The 19,973-nt window shown below is 41.3% G+C and overlaps 1 protein-coding gene across 16 annotated transcripts in view; it reads right to left on the minus strand.

The window, feature by feature from the left end:
* Positions 1-19,973, minus strand: part of si:ch211-285f17.1 (sickle tail protein homolog) — a 147,292-nt gene that overhangs the window by 16,939 nt on the left and 110,380 nt on the right. For 14 of the 16 annotated variants that reach the window (XM_061713449.1, XM_061713451.1, XM_061713448.1 and 11 more), the window contains 5 exons: positions 19,465-19,660; positions 13,369-13,567; positions 11,602-11,695; positions 2,364-3,190; positions 263-367 (listed from right to left, as the gene is read on the minus strand). In XM_061713449.1, coding sequence (XP_061569433.1) covers positions 263-367; positions 2,364-3,190; positions 11,602-11,695; positions 13,369-13,567; positions 19,465-19,660 — 1,421 coding nt within the window. Of the gene's footprint in view, positions 1-262; positions 368-2,363; positions 3,191-11,601; positions 11,696-13,368; positions 13,568-16,145; positions 16,290-19,464; positions 19,661-19,973 lie in introns of those variants that run through there. The other 2 variants (XM_061713457.1, XM_061713447.1) reach the window with 2 other exon arrangements.

Consider the following 19,973-nt stretch of genomic DNA (forward strand, 5'->3'; position numbering starts at 1 on the left):
GAAATGCGAATGCAGAGAGTTTAAATGCAGCCAAGTAAAACAGACATAGAGGCCAATTATTGAGAGATAAAGACCTTCATAATCCTACTTCTTCTTTATGAGACGCTTTTTAACCGGAGTGTTTTTTTTTAATGTTTTTTTGGGCAACTATACATAAGTATTATAATATTATAAAGAGAAGTTGCCTCTCCTGCTCTGACTGAATCACCTGGCTTTTCATTTCTCTGGATGCCTCACTCTGTCATGTATAGTTATTGCTTACCTTGGAGACTCCTTGGTGCCACTAGTGTTTGAGCCCTTTAAAAGTGCATGCTGAACAAGACCAGTCAAGCTGGCAATCTGTTGCTCCATAGCCTTCATTCGCTCTCTGCAGAAACATTAGAAAACTGCTGATATCACCACTGCTGCTATCGCAAGTACCAGGTCCTTATGAAAACGAGAGGGCCGTTAACAGAACAAGCAATTGCTTTTCATTACCTAAAGATTAATGTTTTTTAGTTTTGTTTTTGTATGCCATGTGTGGATTTCTTTTTATTACTATTAATTTGCAGTTGTGCCTGAATAAATATCAGTAAATACATTAGTTTCGGAATTGGAAAATCCTATATTAGCTAAACAATGGGTTTTGACTGAAATGTTTCATTTTGTCCACTTATTTATTTATATTTTTCTTGGTGAAAGTTGACTCATTATGGGATGAATCTTAAATATTTGAGCCATGGGGGACACTTTTACACTTTTGTGGGTTTAGATTTAGATTTTTAAACTAGAGAGAAACTAGGGGTTCAAAACTAGGGGTGATTGTTATTTCTCTCCAAGAAAAGCAGACTGGCAGCATAAAGCTTACGTTGCACAGGCACCAAACTTGGCCCACAGATTTCTAATCAGCGACTTTGGCAGGTGACGTGACCCATGTTGGCCTGAAGTGAGGCTACAATAAACAGCTTTATCTCCGGGCTTATATCTATATCCATCATTCCAAGAGTGCACACGAGTATCGAAACAAAATATAACATAAAAGTGTCAGAGTGTATAATGCATCATTTCCTCATGACTCTAATATTTGGCTTTTGTCCATTTATGGAATCGATCTTCCACCAAAAAAATAAAAAGAGTAAAATAAGAATTTAAGGTGGGTAATTAAAAAAAAAAAAAGAAGCTGAATCAACACAGTAAACAAAATATAATAGTACAATCCACTTAGTTCAACATCATCCTTGGGATAAGAAAAAAACCACTGGGTTGACACCTGAGATGAAGTCTTACTGATCTTCAAATAAAACTGGAGATATTGAAAAGTGTTGCTTGCCAAGAACGAAAAGACAATATGTCAAAACACTGCAAAGAAAAACAAGAACCCTGTAATCAGAAAACCAAGAGGTTGGAAGACAGAGCAACTTTTATCTTCTGATATAATCATTTATCTTGAGGAAGGATATGTGGTATGTTGAGGACACAGGGTGGATTGTGCGTATAGCTACAATGGACAATACATGGGCACAAGGTTTCTGTGATCTCAACAATGCTGTGCTACCTTACCACCCAGCATATTACACATTAATACATTCTGTGACAGCTAAAGGAAACTGGGTGAGACTGTGTTTATTTTGAAAGTTAAGCACAGTATTCATTCCTGTACTCTTTTGAAATATTCCCAGAGCTTGTTTAATTGGGGTTTTAGGCCACCCAGGTGGTCCAGCGTGATCCGTTTCACTGATTGGGCCTCAACCTGGTCAATATTTTCTTTGCACATAGCCCTTGTACATTCCCTTTAAGGGAAACTTCGTTCTCTGTGCTTATGTGCTCTCAGTCAGAGCAGAAAAACCTAACACAAGGACTAAAATATCTGCTAGATAATCCAAACGGAGTAGGCCTTGCAGGGATATTGTTGTTGGAACAATGTTCAAAGGGAACAGAAAAATATACAGTGGTTTAACAGAGCTTTCTGATACTACGCTGTGCTGCTGGCGGTAGCTACAGTACGTCTGGGTCTACGCTGTCTCGGGTCATCAGCACTGTCCGCTTCAGAATCTTAATACAGACTGTGAAAACAATGGTCAGATGATCAAGAGCGGCTCATATATAGACATAAACCAAACTAATAAACAATCATGTGCATTAGTCTGCTTAATTGGCAGAGCTGGATGCTGAAAGACAGTGAAAGAACAGGTTATATTCTTGCCTTCGCTCATGGATGATGAAACAGAGTCAGAACCAGGCACAGGAACTCAGCAGCTCATCGTTAGAGTCAGACTAGGATGCAAAATTAGTCCATGCTTCCATGCAACATCTTACTTTTCATGCCTGATTTTAACGATCCCACCAGCTCAGTGTCTGCAACATTGGATTTCTGTGGAACTCACCGCGTCTGATGATCATTGGGAGCAGGAATGGGCCCCAGGGGGTGACCCAGGGGGTGACCCAGGGGGTGACCCAGGGGCTCCGAAACCACCGGCGATCCCATGGCGTTCCTGGGCTTAGTCCCTGGAACTTCGTCCTTCCTGAAGGACTGGCGCACCGGTGAGCTTCTTTCCATGGGAACACTGTGGGATCCACCGTGAGGCCCCCCGTGAGGAGGTCCACTATGGATGTCGATCATCCTCACCTCAGTCATACGGTGAGGGGATGGGGGAGGGGTCTTGGAGCCCAGAGTCGGCAGCTGGCTGTTTCTGGACTTCTGTCTGTACAGAGAGGGATGATCCATAGTGTCCGTGGGGCTCGGCCCGCCGTAGGAGCTCGTGGAGCGGATGGAAGCACGGTGAAATCCCCCCATCCCATGTTCTGGGCCGTCCAGCCCGGGGCCGGGGTGCGGCCCGTGGGCTGCAGCCATGCTGATCCGTCCCTCCTGGAGCAGGTACGGGTCGGCATACAGTCCCTCATTCCCCCTGGATAGACTGTGGCTCTTGCCACCCATGTCCTCGTCCGGCTTGACGTCCCGTCTCTCCAGGATGGCACTGGGGCAAGGAGAGATGGAGCGGGCCGAAGGGTTGGCGTTCGACAGGCGGTCCCTTGGGATGGTGGCGTTCCCGGGTAAAGAGCCCTGTCGGGGGCCGAACGGGATTCTGGAGGGGGATGGGGGCATGGAGTGAGGAGTTGGGGAAAGTGCTCCCTGCATGGGATGATGGGATGGAGGACCCATGGGTGGATGTCTAAGAGGGTGCTGACCAGAATGTGCCATGTCACTGTGCATCTGGAAAAGGAAACAAACGGATGCATTAAAATGATGAGAAACTGCTACACAGAGTAAAGTTTACATATTCAACAAAAATACTAAAAGTAAAAGTTTGGTCAGTGCATCAGGCTGCATACCTTTGTCCTTTTAACAGTTTCATCTGCTATTTATTTAGTGTTCATCTTGTAGTTCTGGATTAAAGCATCCATCTACCGGTAACTCAAACAGTTTTGCTTTTAAAAGAGGAAAAATACACCGTCAGCAGTCTTTCCAGAAGCAGAAAGCAGTTACTTGCACGGCTGCAAACACTGGGCACATAATATTTCACTTTAAGTTCTGGATATTATGCCCGCAGGCCCCTACAGAGCAATGTTACAATTCATGATTGCAAGATACAGTTTTTTTGGGCGGAAAATTCTCTAGCTTTTGTTTTTTAAATAAGAAGTGATTACTTTTTTCAGCTTTGAAGAAGCTGGCTCTCCTGGAGATAAGGCTGCTTGGCTTCTAAAAAATGCACCTTGGGGAGTGAACTTCAGCTGCTTAATTTGCAACAAGATCTGGCGAGCCTCTTGTTGCAGAATCGGGCGGCAAATCTTTGTCAACAATCTTTGTCTCAACCCCTTACAAGAATCAGAATAATGTACAATCATGTAGTCTGGCTTCTCACGATAAGAGAAAATGTGAAGCTCAGGTTGATAATTAAAAAAACAAAGGTTAAACTCTTACAGGTACGATGTAAAAGGGACTGTGTTTAATGTTGTAAGCCGCCCATTATATACTTTTACAATAGAAAATACTGAATAAATGTATATCTGATGAGAACATGCACCATTGACCAAATCAGTACACTAAGAGAGATAAACTCAAATCTTTGAACGACTTTGAACCAAACAGATAAAAAAAGATGATATACTTAGATTGAGTTTACTTTACACAGAACTAAATATAAACATATACACCTGAAATTTGATTCACAAACACAGATAAAAGCCCCACGATCTTTGGATCACCGCGTGTGACAAAGCTGTGCAGCCGAGTGTCACGTGTACAGCTCAGCCAATCCAGTTTGCATCCTTTTAAACAAACAAGCTATTGTTTCGGCTTCAGTATGACTCATGTGTTACACCTAGAAGCCAAAACAAATCAGAAAGTCTAATGCATAGTTCTTTAAAAAAAAAAAGAAAAACAGATACAGTGCTTTTCATCGCTGTCTTCATCTGTTTTTTTGTTAGGTTTTTTTCCAGCGCGCCAAGATAGATTATCACAGTGAAAGGAACAATAAAGTGGGTGTGCCTGTTGTGTGTACAGTTACAAAAGCCTCGTGCTCGGCTGTGGTGACAAATAAGAAGGAAAAAAAAACTTGTTGGAAGTGAGAGTTCACACAGTCTGTAGGTATGTTTGCTGCACGTCCAACTGAGCAGCAAAACACAGAAAAGGGAGTCTGAAAAGTGCCGTACCATTGCAGACCGTCAACAAACCCTAATGACCTCCACCATTCAAGGTCTTTGCACTCATAAAATTAAAGTCTGCACTTTCAGGATTTTACTCAGGAGCACTTAACGTCTGAAACGGATTTTTCCCAAATCTCACCCGGGCATTTAAGAGGAGATTTAACCATCGCTTGTCAATCACAAACATGCTCTGCGCCTTCGGAAAACAAACCAAAACATCTCAAAATATCCCTCAAATACGCAGATGTTGTGGTACTGTAAATCAGAAATCCATGGCCTCCAGACCAAACAGGGAAAAACAATACACACGGGTAACCGCATCAGGCCAAACGTGAAGCTGTGTTGAGAACATCTGCGCCAGTTTGACACGCAGACTCATTTTTCCGCTGCGGTATTCAGCCTCCAATAATAGAGGTAGACTGTCTGATTTGTGTGCACAAAGTTGCCCCGATCCCTTGCTGCGTCAGCAATGGATAGGCTTTCTAAACTAATTCGCAAACTGTAGAAACTGAGAGGGAGCCAAGCTAAACACATAAAGAGCTGCGCCCTGATGTTGATGCAGAGGTGTGTAAACATTTGAAAGGGCTTAACTGCTGGATGTACATAGAGTGCTTACATGTGCATATAGCAGTGTTGGTGATAGAAAAAAAACATTATGGAGATTGAAACTAGCTAAATATGAAAGTTGTGAGGAAATTGAACACAAATATAACGATTTTCTTTCCGGAAGAAATACAAACAGCCTGCACTTAGGAAGTAAGCTTCTCAAACTGTGGTCTCTCTATGAAGTCTCCCTTTTAATGTATAATTGGCTTGTAAAGCTCTGCCTCAAATCTGGGACCATGAAGTGCATATGAAATGGATGTTATCCAAAGAAAACAAAAACAAACAATAAAGTGCACTAATTTACAATAGTAAAAATATTGTCTTTGGCGCAGTTTTTAAATGTTTTGGCTGTCCAGAGAAGATTTACGCTTCTGTTCCACCTCAGTGTTGCAGTGTACGCAATAATTTACCTCCACTTTCTTGTAAAACTTAGGAAGTTGTTTTTCCCTGTCTTTTGCTGTTATTTTGTTGGCAGATGACAGTGGTTTTGTTTCACACTTTGGGGCAGATCTGCTAACCGGATGGAGCCAGCATAGGCGCGATTCCACTGGCGGGAGTTCCAGTTGGATTTTTCGGGGCCGGGTTTCCATTACCAAGAAGAGCGCTGTAATGTGGCCTTCAGGAACCTTTACGGGGCCAAAAAACGGCCCTATAGTAGGAGACGGCGGTTGATCGGCCTAGAGGGGGTACCTGGTGGGAGGTCTCTGCTGATTGGGTATTCTAAAAGCAGGAAATGATGTTCAGCCCTCTCACGTGAACTTAAATCTTGTGACCACAAATCATTCAAGCATTTGGACCAGAGACATTTTGCTAGGAGTACATATGATGCAGTTAGAGCACATGAAAAACACGATGGATGGGCCGATGAGTGGGTTCAGGTCTTGCTGTCATGTTATACCAATATAGAGATCCGGCAGGGGGACTCGCTACGCTATGCTACGACCGCAATGTATGTTTAGCAAGAAAAGAAAGTACCACCTGTTGTTTTACGTGTTTCTTCTTCTTTTAATTTTTCTGCTGCCTATTTGCGAACTGCAAAAAATGCGCATAACAACCACTTAGTGGTCGGCGGCGCTATTTTTTAGTCAAAGGTTCTTGTGTGGGGCTACAGTGTAGTGGAAACAAGCCGACTGAAGGGGGAGAGGAGACTGTTAGAGGCTCCTGTCCGGTAAATTTAACCTGAACTCCTGCTAGTGGAAACCTGCCTCATGAGGACTTCCGCTTCACAACTTTGGGACTTGTCGTTTTTTTCTTCTCTCTGTTTTTGTTCTGTTTAAAAAAAGATTTTTGCAGTATGTTAGTCGCGTCTGTGAGTGCCAAAAAAATGTAGAGATGTTGTGGTAAATTAAAAAAATTGCAACACTTCGCATATATTAGAGACTTTGACTGAATTTGTATGAATTATTATGATCGGAAGATCTCAAGTTCCTGGAGGGACTGGATCAGATAAGACTTTTGTACAAATATTTTACCTCGTTTTATAACAGAAAATGGTGGTGTGGTGAGGGATGTGTTTACCGCTGCCACTGCTCCTCCTTGAAAGGTAGTAACAGGGCAACAGATGTGAAATGAGCTCTATGGGCAAAGGTGAGCTGGAATTGTGGAACATGCTGATCTTAACAATAAGGCTCAGGTCCTTCAGATGTTTCAGCGATGCTGCTATGTCGATACTGATGCAGCACTGAGCTTCCTCGGTGAGGAGCAGCGGCAGCTTAACGACAGCAGCGTTGCTTCGTGCCGATATGATTCGAGTACTGAGCGAGTGCAGCCGGCATGCCAGCAGGAGTGACAAGAGCTCAACGGGTAAGAAGGGTTGGACGTGCTCTGCGTTGCCGACTCACTTTCCTACACAGAGCTCCTCTCCCCTTTGTTGTTACCTCCCAAGGTGGAACTAAAACAAAACAAAACAAAAACCCTCCCCGGTTGCATTTCAGGGTCGTTCAAATACAAAACAAGGTGGAATATTACTGCAGAAAACCCACCTTCAAAGCGCTGTGTGAGAACAAAGGAGAGATGAAGGAAGAGCATGAACTCATTTGGGGAAAGGGCATGTTTATTCCCTTTTCCACTTACTACAAGTGTGAGATGGGGGACATACAGGACTACAAACTACAGAACTGAACACTGGGTATGAACCGAGAGTGGCAGTAGAACGCCAGCAAGACTAATCTGAAAAGATTTGCAGTACAGTATAAAAGAGGCTTGTGCAGTAATTCATGATAATTAGACTCAAACAGTGTAGGTTTTCTTGCTAGAAACCTACAGTGTCTTGCTGCTCAGATTAAAATGGGTTTTTGTTCTGAGTATAGTGACGCCTGCCCTGAACCCCACAGCTTGCATTTGCTATTACTATTTCGAAAAGATGTGCAATGGAAAACAAGTCCAAAGCAGCCTGTGCTGCACTTAGAAAGTAACTTGAGCCTTAACAAGAGAAGATATTTGATATTTATCACCATATACCTGCATTTGGGTTTTTGTTCTCTTCTGCACATGTTGCAATTCATTGTTTTTATGACGAGAAGTGGAAAACAAGCTCAATGCAGTTGCAAATACTTGAGCTCTACAGTCATTGTCATAAAAATATGACTAATCACATTTTATAGGATTTTTATCTAATTTAGAAAAAGTATAGAAATATTGACAAAGATTATACTATTTCAGTTATTTAATAAACTATACATAGAAAACTGGAAATAATTGGTACTGATCTATGTGTTTTGTTTTTTAATTAAAGTTAAACTTGTAGCACTTTGTTTTATCCATCCTAAGGCTTTGGGTGGGAGGGGATGGACATCTTTTCTTCCTCTAAGCAGGGTCAAGGCAGAAAAATTAACAAGCACCACTAATATATCTGACTTTAGCTAATAACTGAACCACTATTTACAAAATATCTCTTAGCTATGGAAGCATAACACAACCTTTGGCAGCCACTATTGATGACTCAACTGTGAAGACAAAGTAAGCCCTGCTGTGCATGAGATACAATCCAGCACATTTATATAAAATAGCTTTTGAAAAAAAGAAAAACATCCTTTTTTATCTCATCGACTGAAATGCTGATACAAGAAATTCCTTATCAAGCAGCCAACACGTTTTTGTCTACTATTCATCACGCACTGACAGACAACAAACTTGTTTTGAGATCCAGAAACAGTTCCATACGGGCTTCCCCGGCCAGAAAGTTTTAATCAATAACAGAAGTGATTGTGGAAACAGATCGAAGGTGTGGAAAAACTAGAACACTTTATGGCCCACCCCATAGTATATCTCAACTGAAAAGAGATAACTTTTTATTTTGTGTAGCCACCAGTGGGCTGATGTTGGACATACATTTATGAGTTTGAGTTTTGGATTATATGCAACATCTTCAACCTTGAAAAACTTCTGAATACCTTTGATCAAGACTAAATCGAGGATATAAATGTCCATAATGTCGCATTTTCAGCCATAACAGATAAAAAGAATGTTAATTCATTTTAAACAATCTTCATATAAACCTACAAAGACAGTTTTCAGACCAAAAAGTTCAATATTTATCAATAGTTAAATTTAAATAGAAACGTCTAACAAACCTGCAGTTCCGTAAATGGCCACACGAAGCTGGCTTCAAGTCAAGTCATTTTGTTTATAAATTTCGTTTTTAATGTAAAAAATACCAGTTTCCTGCTTCAGTTATTATCAACTAGCTCTCACCGTCTCCCGTCCCTACTATCTGCAAACAAAACCATCCAAATTAACTACATCAGTCCTTGCAACAACTGTACGCCACTATGCCGTAAGACAAGCACAATGAAACCAGCTCACAGAGCTGCAGTGGACATCATGGCAGAGGCAACTAAGAGATGCAAGGAACTAATGACGTGACATAGAACGAGTCACTGAGCAAAGCTAAACCTTGGAGAGCGTTGTCAAAGTGACTTAATCTCAACGCCTGCAGGGGGACTCTAAACTGCGCCTCTATGGCACATTAAAATAATCAAGTATAACCCAGGGTTGAGATACACGTATAAATTGTTCCCAACGCCCGTGTGTCTGCATGCCATGTCCATCCAAGTGAGGAAACTGATGCATCTTGGTTGAAGGGATTAAAAGTATTTCAGATGGATTTCAGGTTTTCCAGACTGCTTCTCCATTACAGCCAGTTGAAACTTCCAGCGAAGCTGCCAAACTGGAAATATAATCCCATCTGAGCAACTGCAAAATGTACTGCCAGTAAAAGCTGGTGTACAGACTACCATGTTCTTAAGTTCTCCCCAAACAGGCTCCACCATTTGACAACTCGGAGGTCCTTTCAAAACTTACATTTAAATGAAATTGCGATTGAAACTGTGCTGAACTTCTTGGCCCCGTCACCAGTGTTTGCAGATTTAGTAATTAAAAACAGTGCTGGAAAAACATAAAGTCTCCCCAAAGATTTCTTAAAGAGGAAAACATGCACAAACAATCCGCAGACAAATTTCCACGGCTGCCAAAAATAAAGACAATGCCTCATTAAGCGTCTACAATGCAAGTGTTTGTAGACTCTTGAGTGGACTCTGAGGACCCTGTGTCTGAGCGGCGAAGCTTGTAGATGTGTTTACGCAGAGTGGACATACCAAAACTTTCAGTTAGAGAAGTATTAGTCGGGGTCAATGCAACAAAAATCAGAAAACCTACTTCTCTTTTACTTCCACACTCCAGAGTAGGCATGGGGCCATATACAATATTATCGTATATCGCGATAAAAAACGGCCGCGATAACGTTATCGTGGGGTACTGTAATTATCGACATTTTTTTTTATTTTTTTTTATTTTATTTTTTTTTTTGGTCACACAAGGCTACCAGCCAGGTAGAAGCCAGTGTTATTTTTTTCATGTATTTTATTAATATTATTTATTATTATTATTTATTTAATATTTTTTCAGAGAGTAGTACAATCTGTGTGCATTTGACTACTGTGGCACTTTATTTTCACTCAATCTTTGTGTTGGCCATACAGCTTTTGTTTTGTATACTACAGAGCAGTGCCTTTATTTTATTATTTTTCCAGAGAAGTACTAAGTAGCAGGCAGCCAGCCACTGTTAAAGTTTCAGAGAGTAATACAATCAGTGTGCATTTGGCTCTACTTTGTCACTTTATTTCTATTTGTCACTTATTTCTTTCGACTCTCAGGGAAGTATTTTCTTACAAAAAAAGAAAGTTCAAATAAGTTCCGTACCGGTACTATAGTTTACACTTTGTAATGCATAACATTTACAGTACACTATTTGTTCTCTACCTCAAGTGTCACTGGGTTGAGAATGATTTGAGAATAAATGTTCTGAAGGAACCAGTGGATCCACGGTTAGTGTTTTTCCTTGCATTTTAAGAATTTTATAAGCGACACGCTAATATCGTGATAATATGGTAATCGTGATATTTTTGTCCACTAATATCGTGATATGAAATTTTCATATCGTCCCATGCCTACTCCAGAGCCACAACTAGTCTCCATGCCTGCGTCAACTGCTCGTTGGTTAAACAGTAATAGGACTATTCAAGATAATAGTCGCCTTCTGCATCTCTTACTTCATGCCAACAATTTCACAATTTGCTCACAAGTTCCGAAGTTGTGATGTGCCTTTTGAGGTGTTTTTATTCATGTTATACCTGCAGATTGATCACATCCCAGACACTTAATGTGCTATAAAGTGGCCACTTTGTGTTCACTTTGCCAGGAATGCCCTGATCAGAGGAACGGCCAACTCGTCTGTCAGCAGCAACAAAGCCTCAATCTCATCATGTCATCAAAAAAGGACCTTTCCAGCATCAATATGACATCACTGCTTCAGTCTTTATGAGCTGCTCTCAAGTGGTAGACACGTTTTAGCCTGTGGCAGCGGGTTAATTGCAGAAGTTAAAGTAATATTTTCAGCAACACTCCAGTGCTGAGATACCAACTATAAATCTGTTGCGGGCAGAGAAGAGCAGAGAGGTATGATGGCGGGGTCGGGCGGATTATTGGAGAAGGAGTTTAAAGTTTTGTTTCATCAGCAGGAAACAAACACAGCGGAATCAGAACTAGAAAAAGAGATTAGGTTATAATGGTGGAGGAACGGCCGAGGGAAATAGTCCGCAGAATTGAGCTGAATTGTCCCTTAAACAAGCTGCAGCAGAGCGTATAGCGGAGCCCAAATGCAGGCCCCAGGGAGAACAATACAAGAGTCCCTTCAAACAGATTAACAGAGGCAGGAGGACATTCCTTTCCTCGACTGCAAACAGGATGTGAGAACGAGGAGAACTGGAGAATGTGCTCTCTAGTTTAATTGTAACAAATCTGGCAATCTCCTCACAGCTGCTGCTGTTAATGAAACACTCGGCGGTTTTGTGGAAGTGACGGGGAAGTACTCACCCTGGCGTCGCCGTTGGCGGGTCGGGGTCCATGGCTGAACGCCTGCGCGGGGTCTTTGTGATACACCTTCAGGCAGGAGTGGTCCGTGATGTTCCTGGAAGGGAGGGAGGCATTCTTTGACAACAAGGCGGCCCAGACATTCCCGTCGGAAAACGGACGATCCTGTCTCACGCCGGATCGCTTCAACACCTCACTCAAGGGCATGGACAGTCTTTTGTCATGAGACATTTCCTCTAAATCTCTAAAGTCCATTAAAACGTCCTGTCAGAAGAAGTTTGTCGAGGCTCATTTACACGAATGGTGGGTGGATCTGTTTTTCCCCCTTTGGCTGATCTCACTCTCGCTAAAGTGTTGCACCCTGGACATCTGTACCAACCTTAAAGCACCATGAGACCATGTTTTACAGCCCTGATAAACAATTAGTCACAAAGTACACACCTCATTTGAGCAGGAACTATACAGACAAAAGGGCAAAGTTCATTATGCTTTCTAGTGGCCCTTTTTATTCTGCATGCAGTGGACTCTCCTGACAGGAATATAAAGAGTCAAAGACAGAAAAGAAAAAAAACAACTAACTCATATTAGGGCTGTTCGATTTTGCCCAAAAATAAAATCTCGATTTTTTTCTCTCAAAATCCGATTTTCGATTACAATTACGATTATTTTGTGAATTGACAAAAGGCAAAGAAATGATTTCAAATATGCTGTTTTTTATTGAACATTTGCCCCATTGGGCTTTAAGTGCAAACTTTGCTCTTATTAAACCAAAAATGAATGAATAAAGTGCAAAACTCTGTAAAATAAGTTGAAAAAAAGTTTTAAAAAATATAATAAAATATAAAGTTTTATCTCTGAAAAAGAAATATCATCAAATCAGCACTTGCAAACATACAGTAAGTTATATTTCCAATTAAATAAAACAAGACATTTTCTAATTAAACTAAACTGGGTCTTTGCATGCTAAATAATAATGCAACCCATGAAGGAGGTAGAGGTGTGTAATGTCAGTCATTACATTTGCTATTCACATTTGCAAGTTTTTTTGCAAGGAGCACGAGCCGGTCTACCGCATCTGGCTTGAGGGATGCCCGGTGGCATGTGACAACGCCCCCTCCTACACTAAAGAGCCTCTCCCATGGGGCACTTGTCGCAGGTATTGAGAGGTATTTCCATCAATCATGTATATGTGTGCAGACAAGGTGTAAAAAAAAAAAAAAAAAATGGAAAATCGATTTTACGATTTTCATGTTTTAACATCGTTCTAATTACATAATCGCGATTACGATTTAAAATCGATTAATCGAACAGCCCTAACTCATATCTGTATTTCTGTTAGACACAGTTTCTTTTCAAGGTTCAAACTTTTTCCTCAACAGGGAGGAAATTGTGTTTCAGTGCCGTATATCAGACACTTGTTGCCACACAGCTTCACCCCCACAGTTTCCTTTTAACACGGAGGGAAAAGGAAGTGAACTTTCCAGGACAAAGCCGTTTCCTTGCTGGAGTGAAAGGGCAGGAGTTAAACGGGGTCTGCTGGAAAGATGCAGCGGTAGGCATGTTTTTTCCTCTGACTGGCTGTTGAGTCAGTCGGCGGCGCTGATCCAAACCCAGGATTAACTGGTCGGAACCAGCTCAGGGCAGAGGAGTATTTTAAAATGAAGAGTCAAACTGCTATGATCCTAAAATGCCCAGTTCATTCACTCCAAATGTTCCAAATCCCTTTGGTTTTTCTTCCCGTTTTTCCACATTCAAAACTAGAATATTTACCTGACATCGGCGAGCTCGTAGTACATATTCCTCATGTCGTCTTTCATGTAAACGGCAACGCTGGGCGACTCCAGCATCTTCATGGTGAGCTGCTGCGGGAAGGCACTAACAAACAGAGCTCTGATTGTGTCGATGCTGGTGATCTCGTTAGGCATGCGGATCTGTTTGGTCTCGTCGCCGTACTGCAGGTACAGTACACCTAGAGACAGAAAAACAGCGCAGTTAGCAGGATTTCTGCAGTTTACCTGAATTTGATATCTCTTTTTGGTTGTGGGTTTTGAGATGCTGATTAAGTCTGCCCTTCTTTGTAAGTATTCACTTCATTATGCAAACACAAAAGTAATGTTTCATGATCTTTGAAGCAATGAATGATTGGAAATGCAACAGAATACGTGGATATCCACACTCTAAACACCCCTCTTCTCAGAAATAAAAATAAAACCCCCAAATGTAGATGTACCAGCTGATTTGCAGTCAACTGAGTCATCTGTGATCGACCTGCATCCCGATCAATGAATTTCACTTTTCTCCAGCCGATGTAGTGCGAAGGAGACTAAATATATCAGGGTAGAGTTTTTCTGCTCAGTGAGCACATCGTGATGACAAGCTCAGCAGGAAGTCTGACTTTGATGTGAACACGTTTCAAAGTGAGTACAGAACACCTACAGGTACGGATTTGTACGGCCTGCGAGGTAAAAGTATCCTGTGGAAAAACGACAATCAAATTGTTTGAGACGACCACTTAAAATGTCCAAAACCATGAAGTTAAACAAGTTTGAGTGGTTACAATTAAGCGCACAACCTGCAGCCTCTGCAAGATTTCACTTTTTGAAAGAGTTGCACAAACTCAAGACGTTTAGAATCAGACAAGAAAAATTAAATCAGACGATCTTTATCAAAAACTGAGGTCGGAATGAAACAGCCTTGTTGTTACATCTGTATTAGGTGGATTTAAAAACAAAACAAGTTATGGTTTGTATTGTAGATGAGAGAGGCGAGAAGAAAGACTTCAAAACAGAAACATACTTTTGAACATTTGGCAGTTTTGGGTGTGTGGCAGTTTCCAACGAGCAGAAATCACATTTACTGGTTTGATTCCTCTCCTGGAAAATACAGTTGCCTAAAACATGCTGCCTTGTCATGGCTGCTTAGTTCTCATCCAATTGCAGATATTATGCAAAATTAAAAAAAAAGAAAATCTACATTCAGTTTTGAGTGAATGAGGCCAAACCCGTACACACTCTGCTCCTGAATGCTCCATTTGTCCAGATGAATACTAGTACTCGACATGCACAAGAAAACATTTATACTTGGGCTTTTCTGATTAAGTGGATGCTGCATGGTGCAATTTAAGACAAATTCATGCCCTCTACAGTCATATTTAATGGATTTAGAAATCACTTTTTGGGGTTTTGAATGAATTAATCTCCAGAGTGAATTCTAGTACCAAATGTTGCTGCAAATACAAAAAAATAATCAGTTAGCATCGGTAAAGAAACATACTGTTTTATGGTTTTCTGATAAACTTCAAAAGGGTATATTTGCAAGGCAGCTAATACTGGAATAGATCTGTCACTCAACTTTGGTCAATGTTAGAAACTGGATGCTTTATAATCAGAAAAAGAAAAAAAAAAGATACTAACATAAGTGAGTCGGAGGAGGACCAGAGAGCCAAAGTAGAGGCGTGTGCTCAGGGCGGATCAGAAAAAAGCAGTGCATGAAAAAGACCAAAGCTTGAACCTCTGAACCCTGGGTGTGGCATCTGTGCCGTGTTTTAGAAAAACAAATGTCTCTACCACAAAATTTATGAACACGCCCACACTGCACTTGTATAAACAGCACCAGGGAAGAAGAAAATATGAAAGATGATCTAATCCCAGTCTGTGATTCATTCTTTCAAGCAGAAATGGACAGATTTTTGAAAGGAACAAAAAAAAACCCCAGCAAATTAAATGATGTGATTGGTTGAACCAGTTAACTCATACACGGGGAAAATCTTCCAAACTGTCACAGTTCATTACCTGCACAGACAAAAGAGGTGATTTATGTCCAATCTCACTTTTTGAATTTGTGCACTGAAAATAGCTCGGTTTTAGGAAAGGAGGCTTGTTTTTACTTAGTGCAAACCCCATAAAAATGAGCAAGCCAGTAAAAGCTACCAGATGTTGGTGAAATATTATACAAGACCCTACATGCTCCACGAGACGGAGGGAGACAGAGAGAGGGCAAATCCAGGAAATAAAAATGCTGAGTCTATCCTTTGCTGTCTTTTCTCTGTCTGGATTCCTGTGCTGTAAAAACCTAACAAAGTGCACATTTGTCGAACAACTTCATCTCTCCCTTGAGATCTGTTACAAAAAAAGTGAGCTATTTTTTTTTCCCTCTCCAGCTATTAGCTACAAGTGTGAATGAGTTGGCTGACGCAGTGACACTGATCAAACAGCTTCATGAACATTTCTTCAGCTCTGCTGTTCAACACCGTTTAAAAGGTGGGTTATAACAAGGAATCATGTTACATTCCTGAGCGCCTGCTTTCACTGAAGACTGGAAACAAATGGCCGGTGGGGTTTAAAACCAAATGGGCACAGCCCACTACTTGAGTTTTCCACAATTCTGCAGTGAGACACAAAAGTTGAAGCTAAACAGGGTCATGAAATACCTCTTTTTGTGTCCATTTTGACTTAATCACAACAGAAAGGTGGCAAAATAGTAGATTACGGCCTCAAATCAAAAACAACACAGTAAATGCTACACTCCAAAATGAATATCATACTCACATAAGAGCTTTTCAAGGATTTCCTGTCTTCTGCAGGGTCTTATGATGCTCAGGAAAAGACCACGCTACAACTCCTGCAGCACGAGCAGAAGGCACGAGGAAGCCCCGAATATCCAGTGGGACTAGGAGAAACGTGTGTCTAGGCGTCTGTGTGTATGCATGTGTGTGAGAGGCTGTGGGAGGGACACTGCTGTAAAGCGGTGCCCCCGTTTCTCTCCTCCCAGTAGTCACACCATAACCCCCCACTGTCCCGACACTTTGTCCTGATGTTTTTGATGGTTTTAAAGAGAGAAGTGGCGGGTGCGTGTGTGCTTATGTGTGTGTGCATGCACGCATACGGGCTGCAAAGCATGCTTAGATGCTTTGTGTGTGTGTGTGTGTGTGTGTGTGTGTGTGTGTGTGTGTGTGTGTGTGTGTGTGTGTGTGTGTGTGTGTGAGTGAATGGGGAGTAATCTTCAACTTGTTGAATTGATGGCACCAAAACAGTGTGGAAACTGACACCCTGGAGTTTCATTCATTCAAACTATGGCCAGAAGGTAAAGTATGCTCCTCATGCAAATTCCACTGTAAGGAGTTGCGAGGTTACCTCAAAGACAAAACTTCCCCCTAAAAATGTCGAGCTTTAAACTTTGTTTGAGGAGTTTTTCAAACTCTTTGCATTAATGCGGCAACCGAATTCGTCTCAAGTTACATCCGTTCTGTATATGTATGCAAATGAAGCCCATGTGCGCCGATAAGGCGACCCATTTCTAAACCTGTCAATAACAAGCTGGTAGACTGAAGAAGAAATGCCTTCTAATTAAAAAATGAGCCTGTGAGCTGATGCGGAAAGAGGAGGAGGAACAATGCTGATGTAAGGTAGCAGCAGTGAGAGGAAAAGACGGGTGAAGGTGAATAGTAGATGTTTCTCCAATTAATAGTGAATCTAAAGCAAATTACACTTCATTAATTGGTTAGAAGTCATAAAGTAAGCAGTCTTGTGCCGTCTGAAGGTGGCAGCATAAGGTTGGATTGTGCATGGCTGTACTTAAAAGTTGGTCAGGTCTTTTTTTGTCTTTTTTGAAGGACTTTGTTCCATTTGTACTTTGTTTATATCACAGTTTTGGCAACGTTTATCCTCCGGTGGTAGAAACAGATCATCTTTTTATGTGATTAGGAAATTGGACTGATTCAAACTAGGAGATTTGGAAAGGGCACCACTTAATTTCAGATATTGCGATTTTTATCAGCTATCTATGATGCGGTTTTAAACTGCACATTAAATATAGTTGAATCAAACATGACTTGCAAGATCAAATAAAGAGTCAGTAGAAAAAGTTTGAGAAGTATGAGAAGCTTGGGCATAAAGGGTCTCTTAAGAGATTAACGTCAAACGCAAAGTAAATTTTTATCAGTCAATTCAAAAGCTTGATACAACAAACAGGAAAAGTGTTTCTGGTGTGTGAATATAGAGCTTTTGACCATACCCTTTGTTCTATGTCTGCCAGCTATATTACTCTGCAATTTCACCAACCCCTGTGAAGCACCACCATATGAATCATTTCCATGCTCAATTTAATATCAAATATAAGCATTTATTTCTTGTAAAAGGTTGGCAGCTTTGTTACAAAATCTGTTTTGGTCAAAAAAGACTAATCCCTGTGGGAGGATGTTTCCGCATGAAGTAATTTCCTTTGCAGGATCAATAAAGCATCCATCTTTCTTTATATTTTTTCAGCTACAACAAAAGGTTTGGGTGGTGTTAAATAGCAACCAGGTACAAATGGTCTAAGTCTGAGCCTTACAGGAGCAAACGTGCACTCTTTTAAAGCCAGAATATGATATAATAATAGCCTCTCCCAACACACAAATAGTAAGAGATTATACCACATACTATCACATAATATAATTAACAGGAATTAATAGAGTGTGCAAAGGACTGCACAGTCTCGGCCTTTAGCTCTCAGCACTGAGAACAAACAACTCTGTCGGTGAAAAAACCCTTCTGGTAAGCAGTTTCAGAGTATACAGCATGTAGTTCCTCTCAGAAGTGTTAAAGGTGGGGTAAGTGATTTCAGGACGACGTCCCTTCTGCTGATATTTGAAAGAAAACATCAACAAAACACAGAATTAGCCCCTCCCTCTCCCTTCCACCAGTGCTGCCTGAGTGAGCACGCCCCATCGTCAACTCCCCCACGGCTCTTTTTCTCCCTGCTACCCTGTTTTATGTGTACAAGCATGAATCTGTTTAAGGAGCCTGAGCGATGTATGAAAACATTCTTCAGTGCACCTTGTGAGATGCAACTAGCGGATGGTGAGGAGATGTTACATATTCCACAGAAAGCCTTACCGGCAGAAATGTACCTGTCTTTACTGGATTCAAGTTCATCTAAACCAGGGGTCGGCAACCCAAAATGTTGAAAGAGCCATATTGGACCAAAAACACAAAAAAACAAATATGTCTGGAGCAGCAAAAAGTGAAAAGTCTTGTATAAGCCTTAGAATGAAGGCAACACATGCTGCATGTATCTATATTAGTTATAACTGGGTCCTCGGCTGCAAATGTAGCATGTCTTTCCACATGACTCTTTTTGTTACGCGAATCTATGGAAGAGTATTAGGGCCAGGCAGGAGAAAAATAAAAATAATATTTTAGAGGAGGAAGATTTTCTTTTCATTATGCACTGCGAGAAAAAAGTCGAAATGTCGAGATTAATGTTGAAGTACAATTTCGAGAAAAAAGTCGAAATGTTGAGAAAAAAGTCGAAATGTCAAGAAAAAAGTAAAAATGTCGAGAAAAAGTTGAAATGTTGAGAAAAAAGTTTATTCTTGAAATTGTATTTCAACATTAATCTCGACATTTCAACTTTTTTGTCGACATTTCGACTTTTTTTCTCGAAGTGCACAATAAAAAAAAATCTTCCCCTCTCAAATATTTTTTCTCCTGCATGGCCCTAATACTCTTCCGTACAAATCTTCATTAACAGAAATGTTGAAATGTAATATTTATTCTACACATTTTTACAGCAATGTTTGTGTCATGTTTTCTACAGAAACCATATTAAAACAAAAAGTATATTTCCCTCCCCCATCTATTTCCATGTTCAAACATTTTTGAAAAAGCTCCAGGGAGCCACTAGGGCGGCGCTAGAGAGCCGCAGGTTGCCGACCCCCGATCTAAACCGTCCTGTGATCTGGTGAATTAGTCTTTTAGTCTTTAGCTTATTCTGTAGGTTTTCCAACAGCACGGCTCTGACATTTATACCCAGCACAGCTGCCCGATGTCTTTGGAAAGATAGTTGGAGCTCAACTACTAGTAGCTCAAAACGGCCAGGACATACCTAGAGAGCGGTCCTTTGTCAGGTTGGCTGATCGCACAACGGGCAGGCTTGCACGGACCCGGCTGCCGCGGGTGAAGGCTGTGGGGGCGTCGGCCTCAGACATGGCGTCCAACGATTCCAGGGAGGCCAGAGACAGGTGGTCGACCTGGTCGCCGACGCTGGGCTGGGGGCTGGGGCCGTGCTTTGGGCTTCTGCTCTGGAGACGGAAGAACGTGGAAACGAGACAGTGAGGGCCGAGGGCACGAGAGTAACGTGCACATGCCGTACATGCACTATAAGTCTCCTAATCTCAGAAACACACAGTCAAATTCAAAATTTCACACTTTGAGTCTATTATATATGTTGAAACACCATGCAGTTGGTGAAGTGGGTAAAATTGCCGCTCCAACTCTTTAATGTGGGTTATTAGTCACATATTTTTCTTGCCAAGCAAGATTAAAGGGGCTTTGATGGTGAGTCTGGGCTTGATTCCTGCACAATAACAAAATAAAAACACCAAAAGAAAACAG

This window comes from Cololabis saira, chromosome 22, assembly GCF_033807715.1.
Source record: "Cololabis saira isolate AMF1-May2022 chromosome 22, fColSai1.1, whole genome shotgun sequence".
NCBI lineage: Eukaryota > Metazoa > Chordata > Actinopteri > Beloniformes > Belonidae > Cololabis > Cololabis saira.